Genomic DNA, 21,448 nt, shown 5'->3' with positions numbered 1-21,448 from the left:
CAAGCATCATTTGTTGAAGAATTTGGCCTCTGAGTAGCTCTTTCCCACTCCCACCCTTGCCTGTATTCTCAATGACTTCAAAATCGAGGCGACACAGTGCAGGGAAACAGGTCTGGCTATTTGTAGGCTGAGTTGGTGTCGCCTATCCGGGGTAATTTGAAGAGAATCAATGTTTCCTTTTTCTTAACAGCTTCCTAGGCCTCCTGACCTGCTACCTCAAACACCAAAATTAGAATCCAGATTTTGGTTTTTGTTTTTAATGGAATTTATTTAAATAGAAGTATAGTTGACACAAGAGTTCAGTTTTTTGATTGTTACTTAAAAACTGCCTTGCAAAACACAAGCACACAAGAGATAGAGCTGTATCAGCGTCTAAAGTAACCTTAAAGCAAAGTAGTTCATCAAATCCTGATATTTAGGGGTGTAGATTACAATCAGCAGAGGAGTGTTTTTAGAGCTTGAGGCACAGTTTGGGTGTGATGTTGAAATTGAATTCTAAAGGCACATTTCACTGAGAAATGAGGCCAAGTAGAAGGGGATGGGGTCTGCCTACTTCATGGTATTTTCAATAGTTTGACACATTTGAAGAGATGCAGTATAACTTGGCAGTGAAAAATTCTTAGTTTAAAGCCCTCATATTTACAAGTTTACCATGCATTTGTAACTCTAACCAAAAAAAAAAAAAAAGAAAGAAAAGAAAAGGTCTGGTTTTCTTTTTTGGGGAGGCTGAATAAATGAGTCATTTTCTTCTGGTAATGTTCTACCAAGTAGGTCAGTCCACTGTTTAGGCCAGTTTAGGAATTTAAGGCATCGTTCCCATCCTTTTTAAATTTTTTCATTAGGTTTTTATTATTTATAAATGAAAATTAAATTTTATGTGTCCAATTTATTAACTATAACATAATTAATTGACTATCAACTTAGTTAATTTCATTTTCTGAGGGCTAACGGAGAATCTTGGAAGATTTGAATGATGAATCCCTCTTATGAGCCACAGTGCCAGTCACGCAGTGATTAAAATATCAAGGCTTTATCGGTGAATTTCTGTATAAGTCTTTCTTCCCCTGCATTTCCTGTAGCTTGCTCTCTGACCTCTACCCAGTTGCTGGATGCTGCAGCACTTGGCCTCTCAAACCTGAGTGTCCCTCTGATGTAGCACAGGGACAAGTATTTCAGAAATGTCCTCAGCTACTCTGATGGGGCGAAGGTCAACAGCGTTAGTCAAAAATGTCATACAGATAAATGGTGGGGCCTGTAATTGTTCTCTAGTTTAGAGTAAGAAATGACTTCTCAACAAAAGGAGTTTAAAATTACCATCTTGCATATTACGATATTTTAATTGTTTAATGTTTTTGCTGTATTTCTGAAATTCTTTTCACCTAGCACACTGAAGCAATGTCAACTTTTATTCAAGCTTTTAAATTGATTATGGGACATTGAACAATAGAGGAATAAATGAAGGATGCAAATAAAAAGCAATTTAATTTTGTTTTCCTCTTCTTGAGGGAGAAAAGGTACTATGAAATAGTCAGGTCATGTTTTTGAAATTAATGACAAGGGATACAATTCTTATTGAATAAAGCAAATAAAACCTAAGCCTATACTCTAGTTCTATCTTACGGTTAAACAAAGAAAGAAGAAATGGAAAAGAGAGAGGAGGAGGCCAGAATATATATTCACCTAGAGACTGGGCAAAAACAGGTAAGCATACCCACCAGAGAATTCCATTTTATTAAGATTTGTTTCTGTCTGGGTGTGCTTCATCTTAACCACAATTAAAACTGTGTACCAGTATTATTATTGTGACACAGAGAAATATATATGTGCATATATATATATATGTATATATATACTTATCGAATATAAGAACATGTATTACATATACAAATATTAAATATAGAAATACATTTAATTGAATATACATATATACACTACAAAGTGTATATAAGTGTTTTATATATATATATGTATATGTATGTGTGTATATGAGTATGTAGGTATCTATGGTCATATATTTCCAATTTCCTATCACATCTCAAACTCCCTTCTTTTCCTTATTATGTGCACCTGTTTCTACCTCTATTTACAGAGAAAGAGATGGAAGGTGAGAATATTTCAACAGGAAAGGATAGCTCCTCACTTCATTTTGGTTATGGGTCTTTAACTATTAAAATCCTGGATGGCTGATTAAAGATTCACATAGTTCTTTAACTGACCTGATCGCTAAGCCTTTAGAGGCTTTGCTCTGAATGCATGATGAGTATAGCTGATCAAGTGAGAAACTATTCTCTGGGCTACAGCAGCAAGTGACCAAAATAATTTCATCCCAGGGGTGAGATGAAAACAATCAAGGGTTTTCCCCCCAACCATTTTTGCTCAGCATTAATGTGGTATTCTCATGGCAGAAGATACTAAATTCATCATACAAACATTGCTCCAGTGGAACATTAGGGTTAGGCAATGTGGAAAGCCCAGCACAGCATAAATCTTTTGGATTTCAGTAACTCTGTCAGGTAAAAATTTTTTAGGCTCTCTTACTGAAAGTCCTTCTCAAAGACACTTATCCCATCTTCTCTCTTAGGAAAGTAGACCATGAGGGATATCTAGTCACTTAAAATTTGGAATAACTGAGGGCAGCCACATGAAACATTAGTATTTGCCATCACGAGATGTAAGAAAGGGATTGACACTCTCTTGACCCCAGGGTGGGACTGATGTTGTCTTTTTAAATAAATTCCTGATCTCTCTCTCTCTTTTTAAAAGATTTATTTATTTATCTGAGAGAGAAAGAAAGCACGGGGAGGGCCAGAGGGAGAGAAAGAGAATCTTGAAGCAGACTCCAGGCTGAGTGTGGAGCCGGTCGCAGGGCTCGATCCCAGGACCCTGAGATCATGACCTGAACCCAAACCACGAGTCAGCCAGTCGACCAACTGTACCACCCAGGCACCCCCTGATTTCTATTGTGTAAAAGTCACATGATCAAGAATTCTTATTTATCTGGGGTAATTGGTCAGTTGAGTTCTGGTTACCATACAGTTTCCTAAGCATGTCCTTAAGAGACACATGATAGAATCATCACAAGGGCCCTGCGTCATTTCACAAAGGAGTCTGAAAACAAATTTATCTAAAGGTGCTTAAGCTGTATTAATAATTAGAATTGGCAATTTAAGGTAACAGTTAAGAAACCAAGATTTATTTATAAACCAAGGCTTATATTGTTATTTCACATGTAAGCAGAAAAATATCCCTGATTATATCCCAAAGCATAAAGTTGCAAACTTTCCTCAAAAACTTTCTCATCTGGCTTCAAGTTTTATCACCAGTAGGTACATATCTAGCCCACATTAACTTTGTCCCTGGTCAAATCCTTAATTGTTCTTTTATCTTACGCCCTTGGCTTTTACTGAAAAATCATTAAAAGACTGCTAGTGAATTTCCTATAATTATTTTTCTATAAAATTATTATCTCCTATAAAAATGCTATAAGTAAATTGTCTTTTAGAGTTTAATTCCAGGACAAATTTCATTTTTTCTTGAGATAATAGCATGCATCTCTCTTTTAGGTTACTACTACTGTGTAGCTTATGATGTTCCCAGGTGTCAGGAAATTCAGAAACAAACCTAATGTCCAATCAAAGAGGTCAAGTATATTTATTTTTCCGTCTTTTTTGTTCTAATTTTCTATTTTTATTTTATTTGCTTGAGTGTATACCTTTTGGTTGTTCTTCATATCATTTTGGAAATAAAGCAGAGTCTAAAAGTCGATAAGGAGGAATTAAAATAATAGAGTAAGAGAAAAACGAATTGCAGGCAATCGAATCAAGTTGATAAAAAAAAGGGAGGGCTGCAAAAAGCTTACCTGAGTTCCTGAGTTCCTCGACGCTAAACTGGTAGAGGAGGTCATACACGCCACCCAGGGAGCCAGAGGTGAAATAGTGAGTCCCAAAGTCATCGAATATCCGGCTATACAAAGCAAAGTTGTATTCTAGAGGCAGGTGGTTAAGTGCTTTCAAAAAGACATCAGAAAGCTGCAGATCTTTAGTTTTCATTGTGAAGTTTAAGACTTTTATCACTTTATGGATCCTAGTAAAACTAGAATCCTAAATGGAAGAGGAGAAAAGAGGAAAAAAAGAAAAGAAAAGAAAACCCAAGATGATTAAAAGTAATGAAGGTTTGAAGTGTCAAGCTTTTAAATGTCATCTATTGATCACCAGCTTCATCCTAACCATAGCGTGCTAACAACTTTAACTCTCCGTGGCATGCTCTCACACACAAAATTAGAATTTTTGTTGTATTTCCCAGGACTTTTTCCTGAGACGTTCACAGTGCTGAACAGATAAGATTATCTCAGGAACGTGAACTGTGTGGCCGAGGCCTAGGTTTTGTAGACAGATGACCAAAAAGAGATCAATGATTGGAAAAGTAAATCTTTCACTCTTGAGTGTCAATCATGATTGTGTCCCTACTGAGTGTTTATTTCGAAAGCCTTGCTAATGCAAAACATTGAAAAAGGATTGCACAAATTTTTAATTGAAAGCTATGCAACTGAGATTCAAGTCACAGCTTTGTCCCAAACTGGGAAAAGGCATTTATATTTCTGAGGCCTGAAGTGTCTGTGAAATGTCATCTGGGGCACAGGTGAGGGCTGTGCAGTGGGTGACACACCACACCGCTTTTCAACTCCAAAATGTTATGATTCAAAATTACTTAGGGTTAAAATTAAACATTATTTATATTCTCTCTCCTCTACCCATAAATAGGAATATCTGTGTGAGGGTTTTTGGGTTTTCTTTTTTTTTTTTTAATCATTTCTTGTTCTGTCAGGTTAATTTATGATTTGGTGGTTGGTATTATACCCAAATCTCATTCCATTAAATTGTCCTTCTATATATCCACTGAGTTTTATGAGTATACCCACATATACTGTCCTTTTAAAAAAATTTATATCCTTTATCTACCTCTCAATTTTAGCAAATTGTAGTGTTTGAGTAATAGCAGAGAGAGGAGCATATTTTAGCAAAAGAATTTTATCGTAGCTGTAAATTATTAAATAGCTATTTTCCTGTGTGCTATAATTACAGCATAAAATGGCTGCTAACACAAAAGACAAGAAATAATCACAAGGATTGAAAAGAGTCACCATTCACACTTCTCCTTCTCTCTTCCTTTCTCTCTCCCCTACCTTTTCCCACCCCTGTCCCCTTCTTGCCTTTAACACATTTATTGCTCAGCTACCTCAGATGCTGTGGAAACAGACGTGAACAAGGTAGACAAAGTTCATCCCTCTGAGGAGCTTACATTTTCAGTGTCCGTTAATTCTTTTTCAAGTTTAATACTTGAATTTTTAGAACCATGGCTTTGGAAAGATGGATGGATATTCTACTTTTAGTAAGAAGCACACTCACTTCCAGAGTATCTGAAATGCCTGTTTGGACACGGGCATTGAAATGGATGGCTCAAAATTTCCAGGTTGTTTACAAACTAAATTGTAAAAAATACAAGTAAAACCTTGCTAACTCAACTCAGCACATGTACACACACTGATCAAGTGCATGATGGCTAAAACTGGCTATTTTAGACTAAAAATGACATGACAGTAGGTTTTTAACCATGTATGATCTGTTTCAACATTCTGTGAGATTTTGCTTTATTTTCACCACCTTTTTCTGGGTTCAACGTCATAAAGTAATTCAGAAAAGCATTGAATCTTACCAAGAAAACTGGTATTTTGACTTTGAAATAGATTATCTGCCCAAAAAATGTTTAGTCAGATCTGAAATTGACATAATAAATAAATAAAGCATTAAGCTCCACTGAAGGACTTGGATTGATTTTCAAGTGTGGGGTGCCTTGTTTTCACTATTTGAAGACTAAGAAAGGTTGCAGCAGCATTTTTTACTTAACCTGAGATTTCCTTATTCTGTGGAGATCTGATCAAAAATGTTGGAGATCTGATCAAAAATGTTGAGGATCAACCTGATGAAGTTGACAATTTTGTAAGTAAAAAAATGGTTGTATATCAGCAGTTTCATAAGTTCCAACAGATACTGTGAATAGCCTAAAATGTTTCCACTTTGGGGCAGACTATTAGAGGGTCAAATAACAGCTGTTTATCCACAGATAAGGGTTTTACGAGTGATCTCTAGCATGTCTGAAATATTTATAAACCATTTTGTGAAGCAAATCTTAACATTGAAACTGATGCATATATCTATGTCTCTTTGAACATCTCCATTTCCCTGCTCATTATAGACTATATTTTTAAACAGTTGTTTCCAATCCTGAATGTGACATTAGAGAAAGCTGGGGGACTTAAAAAAAAAAACCAGAATCACATGCCCAACCACAGATATTCAGAATCAGTAAGTGAAGAGAAGGGCCATGGGATGTATATGTTTACTTCCTAGTAATTCTGATTCCAACTTGTTTTAAGCATATAATTTGCAGGGCGGGGGGGGGGGAAATGGGCTAAATGGGTGATGGGCATTAAGGAGGGCATATGTTGTGATGAGCATTGGATATTATATGTAAGTGATGACTCACTATATTCTACTCTCAAAGCCAATACTATACTATATGTTAACTAACTTGAATTTAAACGAAATCTTGGAAGAGAAAAAATACAATTTACATTACTCAACCATAAAAAGAATGAAATCTTGCCATTTGCAATGACATGGAAGGAACTAGAAGAGTATAATGCTAAGTGAAATAAGTCAGTCAGAGAAAGACAAATACCATATGATTTCACTCATATGTGAAATTTAAGAAATGAAACAAATGAGCAAAGGGAAAAAAGAGACAAATTAAAAATCGGACTCTTAATTATAGAGAACAAACTTATGGTCGTGGGGGATGGGATGGGTAGGCAGGGGCGATGGGTGAAATGGGTGACAGGGATGAAGGAGGGCACTTGTGATGAGCACCGGGTAATGTATGGAAATGTTGAATCACTATATTGTACACCTGAAACAAATATAACAGTGTATGTTAACTAACCGGAATTAAAATAAAAACTTAAAAGGAAAAAATATAATTTGGTAAGTTTGAGCAACACTATGCTACCTATAGCCCATTCTAAAGCGCACTAATAATTTATGTTATAAAAGGAATCTATTTTATTCTCTCTTCTTTTATGTGTTCATATCACCAGAGCTTTACTCTTTTCACAGTTTGTTGAAATTATGGATAAATGAATGAATGAATAAACAGATAGCTTGAAGTGTAATGTAGTAGATACGAACAGTGGGCAAAAATCAGACAAACTGATTTCAATGCCCAACTCTGGCATTTACTCACTGTAAGATCACAGGAACCACCTAGCTTCATGGACTTTAGTGTAGTACTTGACACATGGTAGATACCAGATAAATATTACTTGCATTAAAAATAAATGTATGGGCTTCAATTTACTCATCTGTAAAATGTTATTAAAAATATCTACTCTGATTCCCTCTTAGCGGTCTTTTGAAGATATATGAAATGCCTAGGAAAATTATCGATAAAGTGCTATAAAATCTCTTATTTATGTAAGTGTATGAATGGGTGAATAAATAAAAATATGAGAGGCACTATGGTAAAGGCAGGAAGAACCACAAAATGGTGCCCTCCAGCTGCTGGTCCCATCTGCTCCAGTGTTGGCAACTCTCTTCACCTCTCCCCTCAGGTTCTATGATTCAGGGCTCAGTCTGTCCATTCATCTCTTTGGAAAAAACAAATAGTACACAGTGGTGGTTGTAGTGAGGAATAGATACTATTTTAAAAGAGATTTGTAAATGTCTAAAAATGTCTAATAGAAATCTATCCCCTTAATTGGAAAACATGTCCAGGAGTTTTCATATACGAATAATAAAAGAAAAAGGAACAGAAGAAGAAAGGTTAATGGATAAAGATGTATCTTTACATATTGAAAGAATTTCACTGGATCCTGGCAAGATTAATGGAAGAAGTCTAATACTTGGATACAACCTAAATTCTAAACAATAACAATAAAGTTATAAATTTCCAGACAGAGAAAATAAAAGAAAGAAAATCAGCTCTGCATGTGATTTTTCCTATGCAACAATGAAAAGTAGAAGATAGTGGAATAACATCCATCAACTACCAAGAAAAGAAGACTATGATCCAATATTCCTATATTTGGCCAAGATATTCCTTTATTGCTCAGGGAAAACGTAGGCATTTTAGATATATAAGGATTTAGGGAGTAAATGTATACACACACACACACATACACATATAATATATAAAATATAACACAAATGTAAAATATAGACTATGAACTTGGAATTTATAAGTGTTATATGAGGAATCTTTAAACAGAGAAGACAAGAGTCAGAATAAAATACAAACTAATATGTGTAATATAAAAATGAACACAAAAGAATCCTAAGGAAGGGAACACAAAGGTTTTGAACTATCTCAGTAAAACTGAGGTTTTGGAGGCCTGTAATGATAGTGGTGGGGGGCCAGAAAGGTAGATACGTTCTCAAGGAGATAGTAGGGGTGAGGTATAGAGAAGTAAAACATCTTTTGGGGCCTATAGATATTAGCCCCCATCATGTGATAGAAGAAAAACATAGGTTTAATTATGCTTGTTAATTAAAGAAAGATAACCACAAGCAGAATTTAAAAGTTTAGTAGCACTTCCAAAATGACCAAAAGGACAAAAAGCAGTAAACAGAAATGTGACAAAGACAGCAAAAGTAAAGAAATAGGAAACAGCAAGAAAATAAAATAAGAAAAATTAAAAATGGAAGAAATATGATCAAGTATTTCAGTGGGTATATTAAATCAAAAAAGGCAAAATTTCCCTAGCAAAGGCCTGTCAGATTATGTTTAAAAAGCAAAGGTCTGTTACATGTGGTTTATAAAAAATACACCTAAAACAGTAAGACAAAGAAAACTTAAAGAGAACACAACCATAAATACAGCCAAATATATGCATCATTATATATATTACCTCTATAACTTCTGAAATTGGATATAACAAGGTCAATCTATTTAAATTTGTGTTAGAAATCCTACTGATTTGATGTAAAAAAACTCTCCCCTTCTCATTGCATGATTGCTGGACTTGGCATTAATTTTTCAAAAAGAATAAACAGATTGGGAACCATTTTGATTACCTTTCTGTGGGAGGCTTCAATGGCTTGTTTGAAGGCACGGTTATGGGTGGTGCTTTGAGTTTTCCTTGAGGAATAAAAAATTGGTATACGAAAACTGCTGTGCCCTTCCCTCGAAAATAAATCTTGTTGATTGTCTTTCTCTGTAAGACGAATTAAGTCCTTGTAGAAATCTGTTTCCAAATCATCTTCTTCAGTTTTTACCTGGAGAAAAATCCATATGAAATAAGACATAACTTAGGAAATATTAGAGCTACTTGTTAAGATCTAATGCAATGATCCTTCATGCCTTTATGCATTCAATAAATATTTGTTGAAGACCCATTTTGCTAGGTATAAAGGAAAAAATTAGTCCCTGTCCTCAGGGAGTCAATAGCTTAGCTAGGGAGAAAAACAATCACCGACATTTAATTCAATGTGGGAAGTGTTGTGCTGCTAATGGGATTGGCATAAATAACCAGTAAAACCCAGAGGCCACTCCAGGTGAAGTCTTCATCAAGGAAACGACTCCTAAACTGAGACTGAACAGGGTCATAAGCAACAAGGGCTATTTTTAGTCTGCTTGTGAATTTGACGTTCTTTGCAACTAATTGAAGGTATCTTCCAGAAAACTGAGGCCTATAAAAGGGGAGGACAGATCCTGTCCTAGCCTGCCCTGGTTCCATTCCCACCCACTTAGCCTCCTCTAGATATTGGACATCGGCACTCTACTGGCTATGTCTGTGGGACAGACAAATAATCGATTGGTTCTGCCTGGCAAGTGGTTATCAGCCTTCACTGAAGGGGCCTGGGAAGAGGAGAAAAACAACCAGTGGAACTTGACTTGAACTAGGAGTGGAGTAGGATAAGTACAAGTTAAATCCCTGTTATGGTTATGCTGGTAAAAAGAGACAATGGATGAATTAAAAAAAAAAGAAGTTGCAAAGTAAATTTATTGAAGAGTACTTTATGTTAAAGATGCTTGTCTGGTTTGCAATGGGGAAATTTCTTGTTTTAAAATATTCAGTATTAAAATGCACTGTGAGGCAAACTGCATGCCACAGTCAAATAGCTTGTACGATCAGTGAAGGAAAGACAAAATAACCCAGCTGCAGAAGAGTCTTGCTCAACAGTAAGATACAGTCAAAAGTTCAGTGTTACTTTCAGATACTACAGTGCTAGTTAGCATTTAAAGGGCCCACAAACGAAGCTCCTCGGTTAGCAATGAAGCAATAGGATCATATTTAAGTATAGCTGCTGACATTTCGTTACCATTTCTCTAAAAAGCTCAAACTACAAATATTTTGTTTTATGAATTAGCTCTCACACAAGAAAAGCTGTGTCAGCTTAAAGGAAAAAAAATATTAGCATGGAAGGAAGAGGGCTCAGGTATCCTGGGCAGAAGCTCAGAGAAAATCTGCCCATGTATATTCACTTGGTGGAGGAACAGGTTTATGGGTGAGCAGGGCTGAAAAATTAGACTGAACTGGGAAACTGGGCGGGGCCTTGCATGCCCTGAGAAGGTATTTGGATTGACATCTAAAGGAAGATTTTGCATGTAATAGGTTCCTTAAAAATACTAATTGAATGAAAAATCGAGAGTGTTGCCATCATTTTTGTGTTTTGCAAAGATCAGGTTAACTAGAGTTAATAAAGTGGAGGCGAGGAGAGCGGTTACAAAAACTGTTGCAATAAGCCACATGAGACAGAATAATGGCCAGGTCCAGGGGAGTGGTGGTTGGATAGAGAGAAACCAGGGCATTTGAAAGATATTTAGGAAGTAAGTTCACAGAAGTTGTTGGCTGAGCAGATATGGGGAAGGGAGAGGGAGGGAGAGAGGGAAAGAGAGAGATGATGGGAATGCTGCTCCATGATAGAAAGCCAAGGCAACTTTTGAAAGTATAGATTTTCCCAGGAAGAGATAACCAAACTCTGGGGAAACGGTTTTAATCCTCATTTACATATCATTACATACATCGCTGAGCCCATCCATCCTCACTGTCTGTAGATCCAGTGGGCTGATGACCTATGACTCGATGTGCGTTGACACTTTTACTTTTGGAGTTTAAAGAAAGGAGATGGGTTTGTAGAAAGGAGCAGAGGCGAGATAGAGGGACTGGGGGGTTGGAGAGGACTGGGTGGCACCTGGTTTCCTGTGCTCTGTGGGTTAGAGACACTACCTGAAGTTGTGGATTTCACAAGGGATTTGGGGAGGATTTGAGGGATTGCAGAGCTATGAAGGTTTTCATAGCTTTGGGTTGCAGCAAGAGGCCATGTCTAGGTAGGTCAGTGTCTTGCTAAGAATCAAAGTCTAGTGGTAACCACACTCTGCACTTTGCGGCTGACAGCAAATGCTTAGCACACAGCCAGAAGCAAAGCAGCACCACCTAGAAAAAGAGAGGCGTATTCCTGAGTAAGTGGTACAACTCTGGGGGCTGATGCAGGAATCATATGGTGATTGAGCTCTGCAGTTAGCAGCTGGGGGATCCCTGAGGGGCGGAATTCTTCCTATGGTCTTCTAATCTGACTTCCTATCCAGTGCCTTCCTTCCCTTCCCTTCCTTTCAAGAGCCTCTCATCTTTTTGTACCAGCCAGCCCATTATTTCATCTGCCTTAATGAACTGCAATACTATAGGAGAAGGGAAGTCAGATGCCTGCTGAATTTCTCCTCCTCTGTTGTTTTCATTAAGGTACAGCTTAGATTTGCATGGCTGCCTGCTAACAGCATGAACAAAATAATATGGAGATCAGTGAAAAGTCAACCAGTCTCTTGTGACCTTGGATCTGGTTATTCACCTTCCTCAGCACTTGAATATTACCTAAAACTCAACAACATATAGTTAGAGATCAACTCAGGCAGCTTCTTACGGTTCGACAAATTTTGATCAACATTGATAATGAAAGGGGTCTCTTTTATTCTGAATGAGGATTTTTGGGCTGTATTTCCTGATCTACCTAGCCACCCAGACTTGGGTTACCAAGTTATGTGGGTGGATCCAGTGGTCTGCTAGTAAATGTTTACAAACCAATCTCTGGGAGGGGGATAACCTGTGATTTACTATAGCACTTGCCCTTGGTTATGGTGTATCTATTCCTACCATAGCTGATTCAAGCTACTTGTGTGGCGCCTTTTAATTCAAACTTGGAAAGAGATGTATGGTAGCAAATTTTTACAAAGCATTTTCATAACATAGATACAATAGATGTAAGTAACCTCAAGTGTATAGATGGGAAAATGTAGCAAAATAACGGAGAATTGATAATTTTGAATAATTATCACCTATGTTTTTAGTATTTTTACTTAGTTAAAAGATTATATATTTAATATTTAGTAATGGCTATATTTATAAACTGGCTCGCAAAGTTCCTGAAAATTTAACAAGTGACTCTTGTAAGCTGGAAGAGCGAGCTCTAGCACCCCATTGGTGAATCTCGCAGGTAATACCTTTTAAACGACAGTTTAGGAAAGGCACGTGGGGCACGTGGGGCACGGTTGTTAATGTCTTTCTTGCTATTACTGTCAAGGTCTTATCTAGCTCAAGCAGCCCTGCAGCAGGAGCCAGGAGTTCTAATTCTGATGTGCCATTTACTTGTTGCGTAACTCCGAGAAAGTTGTCTAACTTGGATCTTCCTTTGGTACGATGGATATAAACAATCTTCTATTTTTTTGGGAAGGTTGTTATGGGAAGTGAGTAAAACAATATAAGCAAGTACTTTCAAAACTGTTAAGTATAAAATGTTTAGATAACAAATTTGCCCAAATTTGCCCTCATCCCATGAGCTGAGTTTAAGATGTTAAAGTTGTAAAACTATGTGAAATAGATGCTTGCGGAGAATATAGGCAGTATTTGGCGGGTTGGGGGGGGGGGGGGGATTACTGTATTTTAAAATAAGTGTATGGGTTGGTTGTTTAGGCGCTAGAAGATATCCTCCAACATAACTGTATTATATGTAAATGTTTGGGTGTTAGCTCTGTCTCCAAAGTTTATTCAATACATCTCAAGAGTAATGCTATTATTGGCAAAATTACTATTTCTTTGGAACAATGTAATACTGAGTTCCTATTTAGCATACCAATGAGACCTTTTCCACCTCCCTTGGTGGTGGTGGGCCCTCTGGAATTAGCATCTGGATCTGTGGGGAGCTAGTGGGGAGTTTCTTTACTTGGTCAGAGGTCAGTTATTACCCTTGTCACTTCTATCTGCAACACCTCCCAGAAGGTGTTTGAATTTGGCAGTTGGGCCCCAAGGGCATTCCCTATGCCCATTAATACATATTAGATGGCTTTAAATTGAGATGATCAAATTGGAAAACTGATTATATTTATATATATGTAAAAGGTTTTCTAAAGGAAGGATTGAATGACTTCTGCTGAAGTTATACTATTAATAAAGCAGTCTCAGAAATCATTGGACTCCCTGAAATTCTCTCTAGCATGTCAAATTTGTATGCCTGGATGTTACTATTAAAATCCTGTCTTTCCTGTTTCTCTTATCATAAATGGAAAGAAATCGATTGTTTACTTTAGTTGATCAATTTTGGAGCACTTATCGTGTGTAAGGCACTGGGCTAGATTTTGGGAGTATGTAGTATATCACTCATTACACTTAGGAAAACAAACAGAAAACCAAATCAACTAATAAAATAGGAAGAAAGGTAAGAAGTACTACCCCTGTAACCCTTAGCTTCATCTTGATGTTTTAAGAAGCTCTTTTATGTCTAACTGTTTAAGAAGCTCTTTTACGTCTACCTATTGTGGTTACCTGAGAGAACTAGCTATGGTAGGAGGATATTTGGAATCAAGCAAACTATTTATCTGTGTGGGAGAAGGTACAGCTAAATGTTCACTGGAGAAAGCATGGACTCTGGAGTTTGGGAAACCTGACCTTGAATCTCTAATCCCTGATTTACAAGCTGTTCGACTATGGGCAAATTGGTTACATTTGTTTTTTCATCTGTAAAGGGATGATAATAACACTGACCTCACTGGTTGTGGAAGGATTAAACAACAACCCATAATAGGTGATTTAAAATGCTCATTACCTTTGTATTCTGTCCCTTCATTCATCAATAATTTTTCATTGGAAATTTAGTGTATAATCACTATCAGCATTGGAGGGCAGCCAGGATAGGCTGTCATACCTCAAAGTTGACATTCTCCAAATTGGCTGGAACACGGTATGGATTACTTGCTTTACTGCTTTTGACAGTTTTACATATTCCTCCAGTGAAAGAGTTATCAAGGATCTCTCCTCTGGGCTCTCCTGCTAGAAAATGATACCTGCAAACAAAGTAATTTTCAAGAATTCAGTAGATGTAGAGTAATCTTTAAAATTTACCATACTTATATGAAAGAAACTCCTGTCTTAGACATTTTTGACTCATGACAAATGACTTGAAGAAAAGCCCATTTTTTTCTAGTTTATGGTGAGGCAGCCGGAAAGGGCTGGAAGTCAAAAGTCAGCCCCTCTGGCTCTGTTAGATTCTCCGTATTCCACTCACTTAATTGTTCTGGGTTTTCAGCATGAAATAAAATTTAGGTTTATTTTTATTTCATGACTTACCACACCAGTACAAACTTTGGAAGCAAATTATAAAATAAATTATTACATAATTGGTGCTATTCTGGGTTCACTTCCTTCAGTGTGCTACAGTAAAGGAATTCTTATAGAGAGCTAATAATTAAATAGTAATAGCAGTATTTTAATAAAATTGTAATGATACTGTTTTTATTAATAACTAATATTTAAATTTATTTAACAAATGCTTACATACTGTTTACTATGTGTATTTTTATATAAATATTTAATATATGTATATTTATATACATTACATATGTATAATATACATATTTAGTATCTGTATATATATAGTAAATATACATATATATTTATACATATATGCATATGTCACATTTATACATATACATATATCAAGCTGTCTGATCTATATTTAATGTTACTATTATAGTTATTTAATATTTATGATAACCATGTGATACAGTTATAGATACAATTATTTCACCTATTTTACAAATGATGAAACTGAAGGACATTAGCTTAGCACAAGTCAAATATTGAAGAAATTATGGAAATTAAGAAATTGTTTTGTGGTAGATGAAAAACTTCTCCAAGATGCTCCAATAGATTTCTAAATTCTTATAGATATGAATATGTATTCTGTGAAAAAAGTTTTGTGGAAAGTTTGATAATGCTGGCTTATATATGATAAGATAATAGAAAATATATATAATGGTCTGTGCTCCCCAGCTCCTGGCACAGAGCTCCTAAAACCCTTGTAGCTGCCTAAGTGATAAGAGCACTAAGGACATCTTTTGTTACAATATTTGGTCTTTGACCCTAGTTTCTGACACAGAGCTCCTAAATCCCTTGGAATTTCCTGGGTGATAGGAGTGTCTTTTGTTCGAATGAGTTGACTCTTGGTAGGCTCCTGTGTGGGGGCTGGTCATCAGAAAGACCAACCCATGTTTAGAAGCTTAGAATATTCAGCCTTATCTCCCATCTCCAGAGAAGGGAGAGGGGCTGGAAATGGAATCAATGATCAATCATGCCTACATGATGGAGCCTCCATAAAAATCATACAACCGTGGGGTTCAGATTGCTTCTGAGTTGGTAAACACATGGAATGGTGTGCCTGGGGGTGGGCATGGAAGCTCCACGCCCCTTCCCACATACCTTGCCTTACTTAATCTCTCCCATCTGGAAGTTCATCTGTATTCTTTTTTACATCATTTTATAATAAACTGGTAAACAGTATTTAAAAAAAGAAAGAAATAACAAAATGGAGTCACTTGGGCTAAGCTTCATGTCAGCAAGCCTAATGCCTCACCTAATTGCAGTTCTTAATTGCCTCTTCCAAGAATGTGACCTTTAAACAGCCATGTAGAATTATCTGGTCAGCACTAGTGAGGTAATCTGCCTGATCAACCCCTGCCTTCCCTCAAAGGAAGGTGACCTTGCCTGACAGAATCCACTCTTCGCAGAAATTTCCTTGCTCTGCTTCATTCTGCCCATAAAAGTCTTCCATTTTGTATAGCGCCTCGGAGCTCTTTTCTATCTGCCTGATTCACGAATCATTGAATAAAGCCAATTAGATCTTCATTTACTCCGTTGAATTTTGTTTTTTAACAACAGTAAGTAAATTTTACTGAGTTCTGTGAGCCGTTCTATCAAATAAAGCAAAGAGGAGGGGGTCTTGAAAACCTCCTAGGTGTCAGAATCACAGGTGACAATTTGGACTTGTGATTAGCATCAGAGGAGGGCTGGTCTTGTGGGACCGAGCCCTTAACCTGTGGCATCTGACACTACCTTTAGGTAGAAAGTGTCAGAATTGAGTCCAACTGTAGGACACCCAGTTGGTGTCACAGAGATTGACTTGGGGGACTCCCCCCCCACTTCTGGTGTCAGAGCATTGTGAGAAGGGTGGTCATGTGAGAGGAAAAGAGGTACCTAGGAGGAGAACTGGTATGTGAATTATACCTCAATAAAGCTTTTTTTTTTTTTTTTAAGGCCTGATTCCTGTGGGTTTTGTAACATGGATCTCATACTCAAGTAGCTGCAAGCACAATTTGATGTTTGTTCTCATCCATATTTGAATTTTTATCAATGGATAGTTGACGGAGAAAGTATGAGGAATTGGTCTGGGAAAAAACGTTCCAGACTACTTATGGGAGCCTGACAAACACAGGTGTTTTAAGACTCATTCATTTTTGTTTTCCGAGTTGAGAGGGATCAATGAGGTAAAAAACTGTTGACCTTGTACTGTCTTATACAATGTACTTATGAGTTTGTCACAAACAAGAAAGGGCTTGAGAAAAAATGGCTCCCAGGTCATGAGGAATCTCTGAAGGTAGCAGGAAGCCCGAAGATAGTTTTCTAGAGGTGGTTCTATCAGGGCATGCCTGAGGAGTCTTAGGAGTTAAGTCAACTATGTTGCAATTTTCGGCTTTGTTCTTTCTCCTCCCCTCCTTGGTATTTAAGTTGACCTTAAATATTTTGCTCTTTCAAATACATCATGGTCTTTCATATTTTAAGTTTTTAAAGTGGTTTTTTAAATCTAATTTGGCTTTATGTGTCATATTTTATAACTTTAAAAATTCCATTAAAAATTACACACACACACACACACATTTTTGTACCTTGGTTGAGCCTGAGAAAAAACAAAGAGCATGCTATTATTGCCTGATTCTTGCTTTAGGTTTAAGACCTGGTGACTGGCGCTGGCAATGTAGGAATGTTGGTATGTCTTGTTAAATTCTTCCTTGGAGAGATGCACTTAAAAAGAGGGACAGCAAACCAGAAGGCTACCTTTTTTGGGTAGAAATGTGCTAGAGAAGGGGCAGAGATTCTAAGGCCAGCAGATTAGAAAGGGATTCCAGTAAGCAGCTCTTAAAATTCTCAGTCCCTGGAGAGGCGGGGAGAGGACTGGCTGTCCCCGAGCCAGCAGGTTTTGCTCATTTCTGAGAAACCTTGGGATAACAGCTCTGGTTGGCACAGGGCCACATGGTCCTTCTGCCAAAGTACACATAGCATGTGGTCCTCCCCATCTGTAACTCTAGAGTCTAGATCAACTGAACAAGAGGTGAATTTGTAATGTCACCCCTCATCAATCAGAACCTTAGGAAATGTGATTATCCAGTGGGAATTTTGGGCTGAGGTTTTCTTCCAGGGAAAGGAAAAGAAGGAAACCATTTCTGCACATTGATAAGATGATATTGAAGCACTCTCACAGAAATCAACTCGAATTAGGAATTCTTAGGACAGAACTTCAAATTGGTTTGTAGTCATCCAACATATAGATGAGGAAACTGTGCTTTTCTGATTGGTTACTCACCCATTCAAGACCTAGCCCCAGGAATGAATCCACCCTGGCACCCGTTTGCCTGATTCACCCCAGAGCTGTCAGAAGGATAGATGAGAATGGAAACAAACCATGTTTATGAAACACCCCTAGCATTGCCTGGTACAGACTGAGGGTGAAAATGGGAGTGAGGATCATGGCCACACACTGCCTGAGCAGAGCAGCCACGTGTGGGAGACAGGGCTGGTGGGAGTAATAAGAGGGTAATGGGGAAGGTGGACAATCATGTGTCTCATCGCTTCACTGCTGCTTCCAGCTCATTCCTCCTGAGATGCCTTTACTCCCGCAAACGATGAAGAGCACTACTTACCCAGCGCCCATCAGCTGTACGCTGGGGATGGGAATATGCTGCTTCTTCCCCAGGCACACTGCTTTCGTTCTTCCACAGTTCCTTTCATCCGAATTGTCCCCACAGTCATTTTCTCCGTTGCATTCTAACTTGCTGGCAATGCAGCGGCCTGGTCAAGAAAAGTGAACGACATTAACAACACATGATTGTTTGAGAAGATATTTAAGATTTGAAACGAGTGAGTGCTTTAAATTTCAAGGGAGAGTGGTGAGGGAAAGTTTTCATTATTTTTGATACAGATTTAGGAAATACGGAAATGGATGCCAAACTGATATTTTCCCCTTATTTTTGTAGGATTACAAGAATCATTGTAGAATTATTTAGTCACCATTGGGCTGATTGTCTTAAATAAGAGAGGTAATTCTAGAATCCCATTCCCATTCCAGTGAGCTCGCTGCAGAAATCATGTTCTGTAGGAGAAAATCAACAGTAGGTTCAGACTTTTGTTTTGATTCAGAACAACAAACTCAAGGTCACTGTTTTTATTTTTTTTAAAAACCCTATAATTTAATATCCACATACATACACACACACACACACGTACAGATGATTCTGTCATTGTATCTCTAAAATTTTCAGTTAAGTAAAAGGAGCCAGACACCTAAGAGTAATGCTATGTGATTTTTTTTTTATCTTACGTTTAAGAACATAAAATTTATTATATCTAGTTATTTTTTGAACAAGTTAAAAAGACAATTTTTTTTTAACCACTAGGTACTAGTGTTAGGTAGCAGGTTAAGTGAGTGAATTTACAAAATAGTGCCAACCCGTTACTTGGATAATTCCCTTCCTTTTTAAATTTGCTGAATTTCATAAGGATCCTTAGAATCAATGGAAATCGATATATTACAGAAATCGAGATGACTTACGTACAATGACAGCCCCTCTCCTGTCCCCCAGCCTCTCGTCTGTAATCAGAGATGCTGGCATCTGTACAATGATGTACAGGTCTCACTGACAAGGAGATTGAATTAAATGTTTTACTCAAGATTATCTGGTTAAGTACTTTAAGTTGTGGTCAGCATCTCACTGCAGCTATGCAGAACTATTTTGACTAACTGAAATGCTTGGGGATATTGGGTATTCTGTTGAATTACATTTTTTTAATTAATAGCAAGTTTCCCAGAAAGCAGTTAGTTTCAACTCTTTTGGTAAATAATCTTCAATAAGAAGGTAGAGAAAAATGAAAGTAATTAAGGCTCCTTCTTTGATTATTCAAAATGTTGTATTGTATCTGGACCATGATTATAAAGAATTACAGTTATGAGCACCATAATCAAACAAGACTGAATATATTGAGGGAATTGGATGTCTGTGAGTCCAAAGATATAACCTGAAAGATGCTCTGTTTTTAAAATAGCACATCTCTAGTGTTTTGTTTGCTTTTTTCGGGGCAGAAAAGAATGTGTAATTTAGTTTGAAATATAGATGCTTTTTCCATTGGAAAAAAAGAACAAATATTACATTTTTAAAAAGTTTTGAAACTCGCACTTATAAATTGGAGCAAATATAAGTTTTGATACAGTTACACTAAAAAAAAAAAAAAGGAAATCCCATTTTATTAGGCAGAGGTAGGGACATATGTGCAGGGTATAGTTCTCATTAGCCTAGCTTTGTGAGCAAGGTACCAGATACGTTTGAATATAAGAAATTCTATGCATTTAGTACTTCTGGGGATATTGAAGAGGACCTATTAGCAAAGGGAGGGATGAAAGCAAGAGGACATCTTCTGAGTGATGTTTAGGAATGTGTGGCAGGAGTGATATAGGTCCGATAGGACACAGCTGAGAATGGTTCCAGGCCACAGAAACTCAATGGAATAGGAAACACAAGGGGAGAGATGTTGCAAGCTATAAATATATCCCATACCAAAGAAGGAACAGGAAAGGTGAAGGGCAGTTTGGATAGTGGAGGATTTACAGAAGTCAGCATGCTTTAGCCAATGCATGCATCTATATATGTATATCTGGAGCTATGTATCATTTAGAAATTGTACATGTTTTTCCTATTTACTTGAGCTGATTTATGTTACTGCAATAGTTTAGTATATGTATAACGAGCCACAAATTCTCTAGTCTTTATGCTTAAAACTAGGACTTTGAGAGAGGAATTGGCATAGTGCATGTGGGGATTATTAGCCTTATGGATAATTCTCAAAGATCCATGTATGCGGGCACCTGGGTGGCTCAGTTGGTTAAGCGACTGCCTTTGGCTCAGGTCATGATCCTGGAGTCCTGGGATCGAGTCCCACATCGGGCTCCCTGCTCAGCAAGGGGTCTGCTTCGCCCTCTGCCCTCTTCCCTCTCGTGCTCTCTGTCTCTCATTCTCTCTCTCTCAAATAAATAAATAAAATCTTTAAAAAAAAAAAAGATCCATGTATGCATTAAAATCATATATTTAGTTTCGGGGGAACTAGAACAGCAATCATGAAGGAGGAAAGGGAAGAGGGAAACTCTCTTTAGGATAAATGGTTCTTTGTTAATTGAGGGCCAAACATCCTACTGAGTCAAATAATGGTCCATCCAACCTTTAATTCCTTTTGAGAGTGGCATTAATGGGTGATTTTAGAAGAGCATAGTAGTATATAATCTTCAGTATTTAACAATAATATTTAACAATCGGTAGGCCATGGCACCACCTGATCAAAATGGATACCAACCACATCTGTGCCAGGGATCGGCCACTTAGTGCCTGGATCATGGGAAGATCTGGGGATTCCTGGTGAAGGGATCTGGTCACTAGGAGAGCTCAGGGTAGCAGGTGCTTACCAAACATTGCATATACGTTTCAATAGTCAGGTGTTTTTTTTTTAATCACTTGCTGTGGATATATTGCTGATGAACTAGAGATCACCTGTCCTTACACCACTAGCTTTCCTGAAATTGCTCATTATGGATCAGTGGGCCATGGATGTATCTAAAGCCTTCTAAAGCCTTCTCAAACTTGTGAATATTTTTGGCCAAAGAAAACCCTTCTGTAGTAAATTTCACAGATTTAACATCCATTGTATAAAGGAGTTCTTTCTGGTAATTGGTTCCAAAACTGTTCTTCAAGCTTCAAATAGTTGCCCCTCAATTCTAAACCTTTATCTTAATATTCTGGATTTAATGCCTAC

At 37.3% G+C, this 21,448-nt stretch overlaps 1 protein-coding gene across 1 annotated transcript in view; it reads right to left on the bottom strand.

The window, feature by feature from the left end:
• C6 (complement C6) overlaps positions 1-21,448 on the bottom strand; it is a 61,533-nt gene that overhangs the window by 30,996 nt on the left and 9,089 nt on the right. The window contains exons 6-9 of the mRNA XM_021696508.1: positions 18,295-18,442; positions 14,247-14,385; positions 9,129-9,329; positions 3,860-4,100 (exon numbers count right to left, since the gene is read on the bottom strand). Of these exons, the coding sequence (XP_021552183.1) occupies positions 3,860-4,100; positions 9,129-9,329; positions 14,247-14,385; positions 18,295-18,442 (729 nt within the window). The remainder of the gene's footprint in view (positions 1-3,859; positions 4,101-9,128; positions 9,330-14,246; positions 14,386-18,294; positions 18,443-21,448) is intronic.

The sequence above is a fragment of the Neomonachus schauinslandi genome, chromosome 7 (genome assembly GCF_002201575.2).
Source record: "Neomonachus schauinslandi chromosome 7, ASM220157v2, whole genome shotgun sequence".
In the NCBI taxonomy this organism is placed as follows: domain Eukaryota; kingdom Metazoa; phylum Chordata; class Mammalia; order Carnivora; family Phocidae; genus Neomonachus; species Neomonachus schauinslandi.
This window is presented reverse-complemented; position numbering and strand designations above follow the sequence as displayed.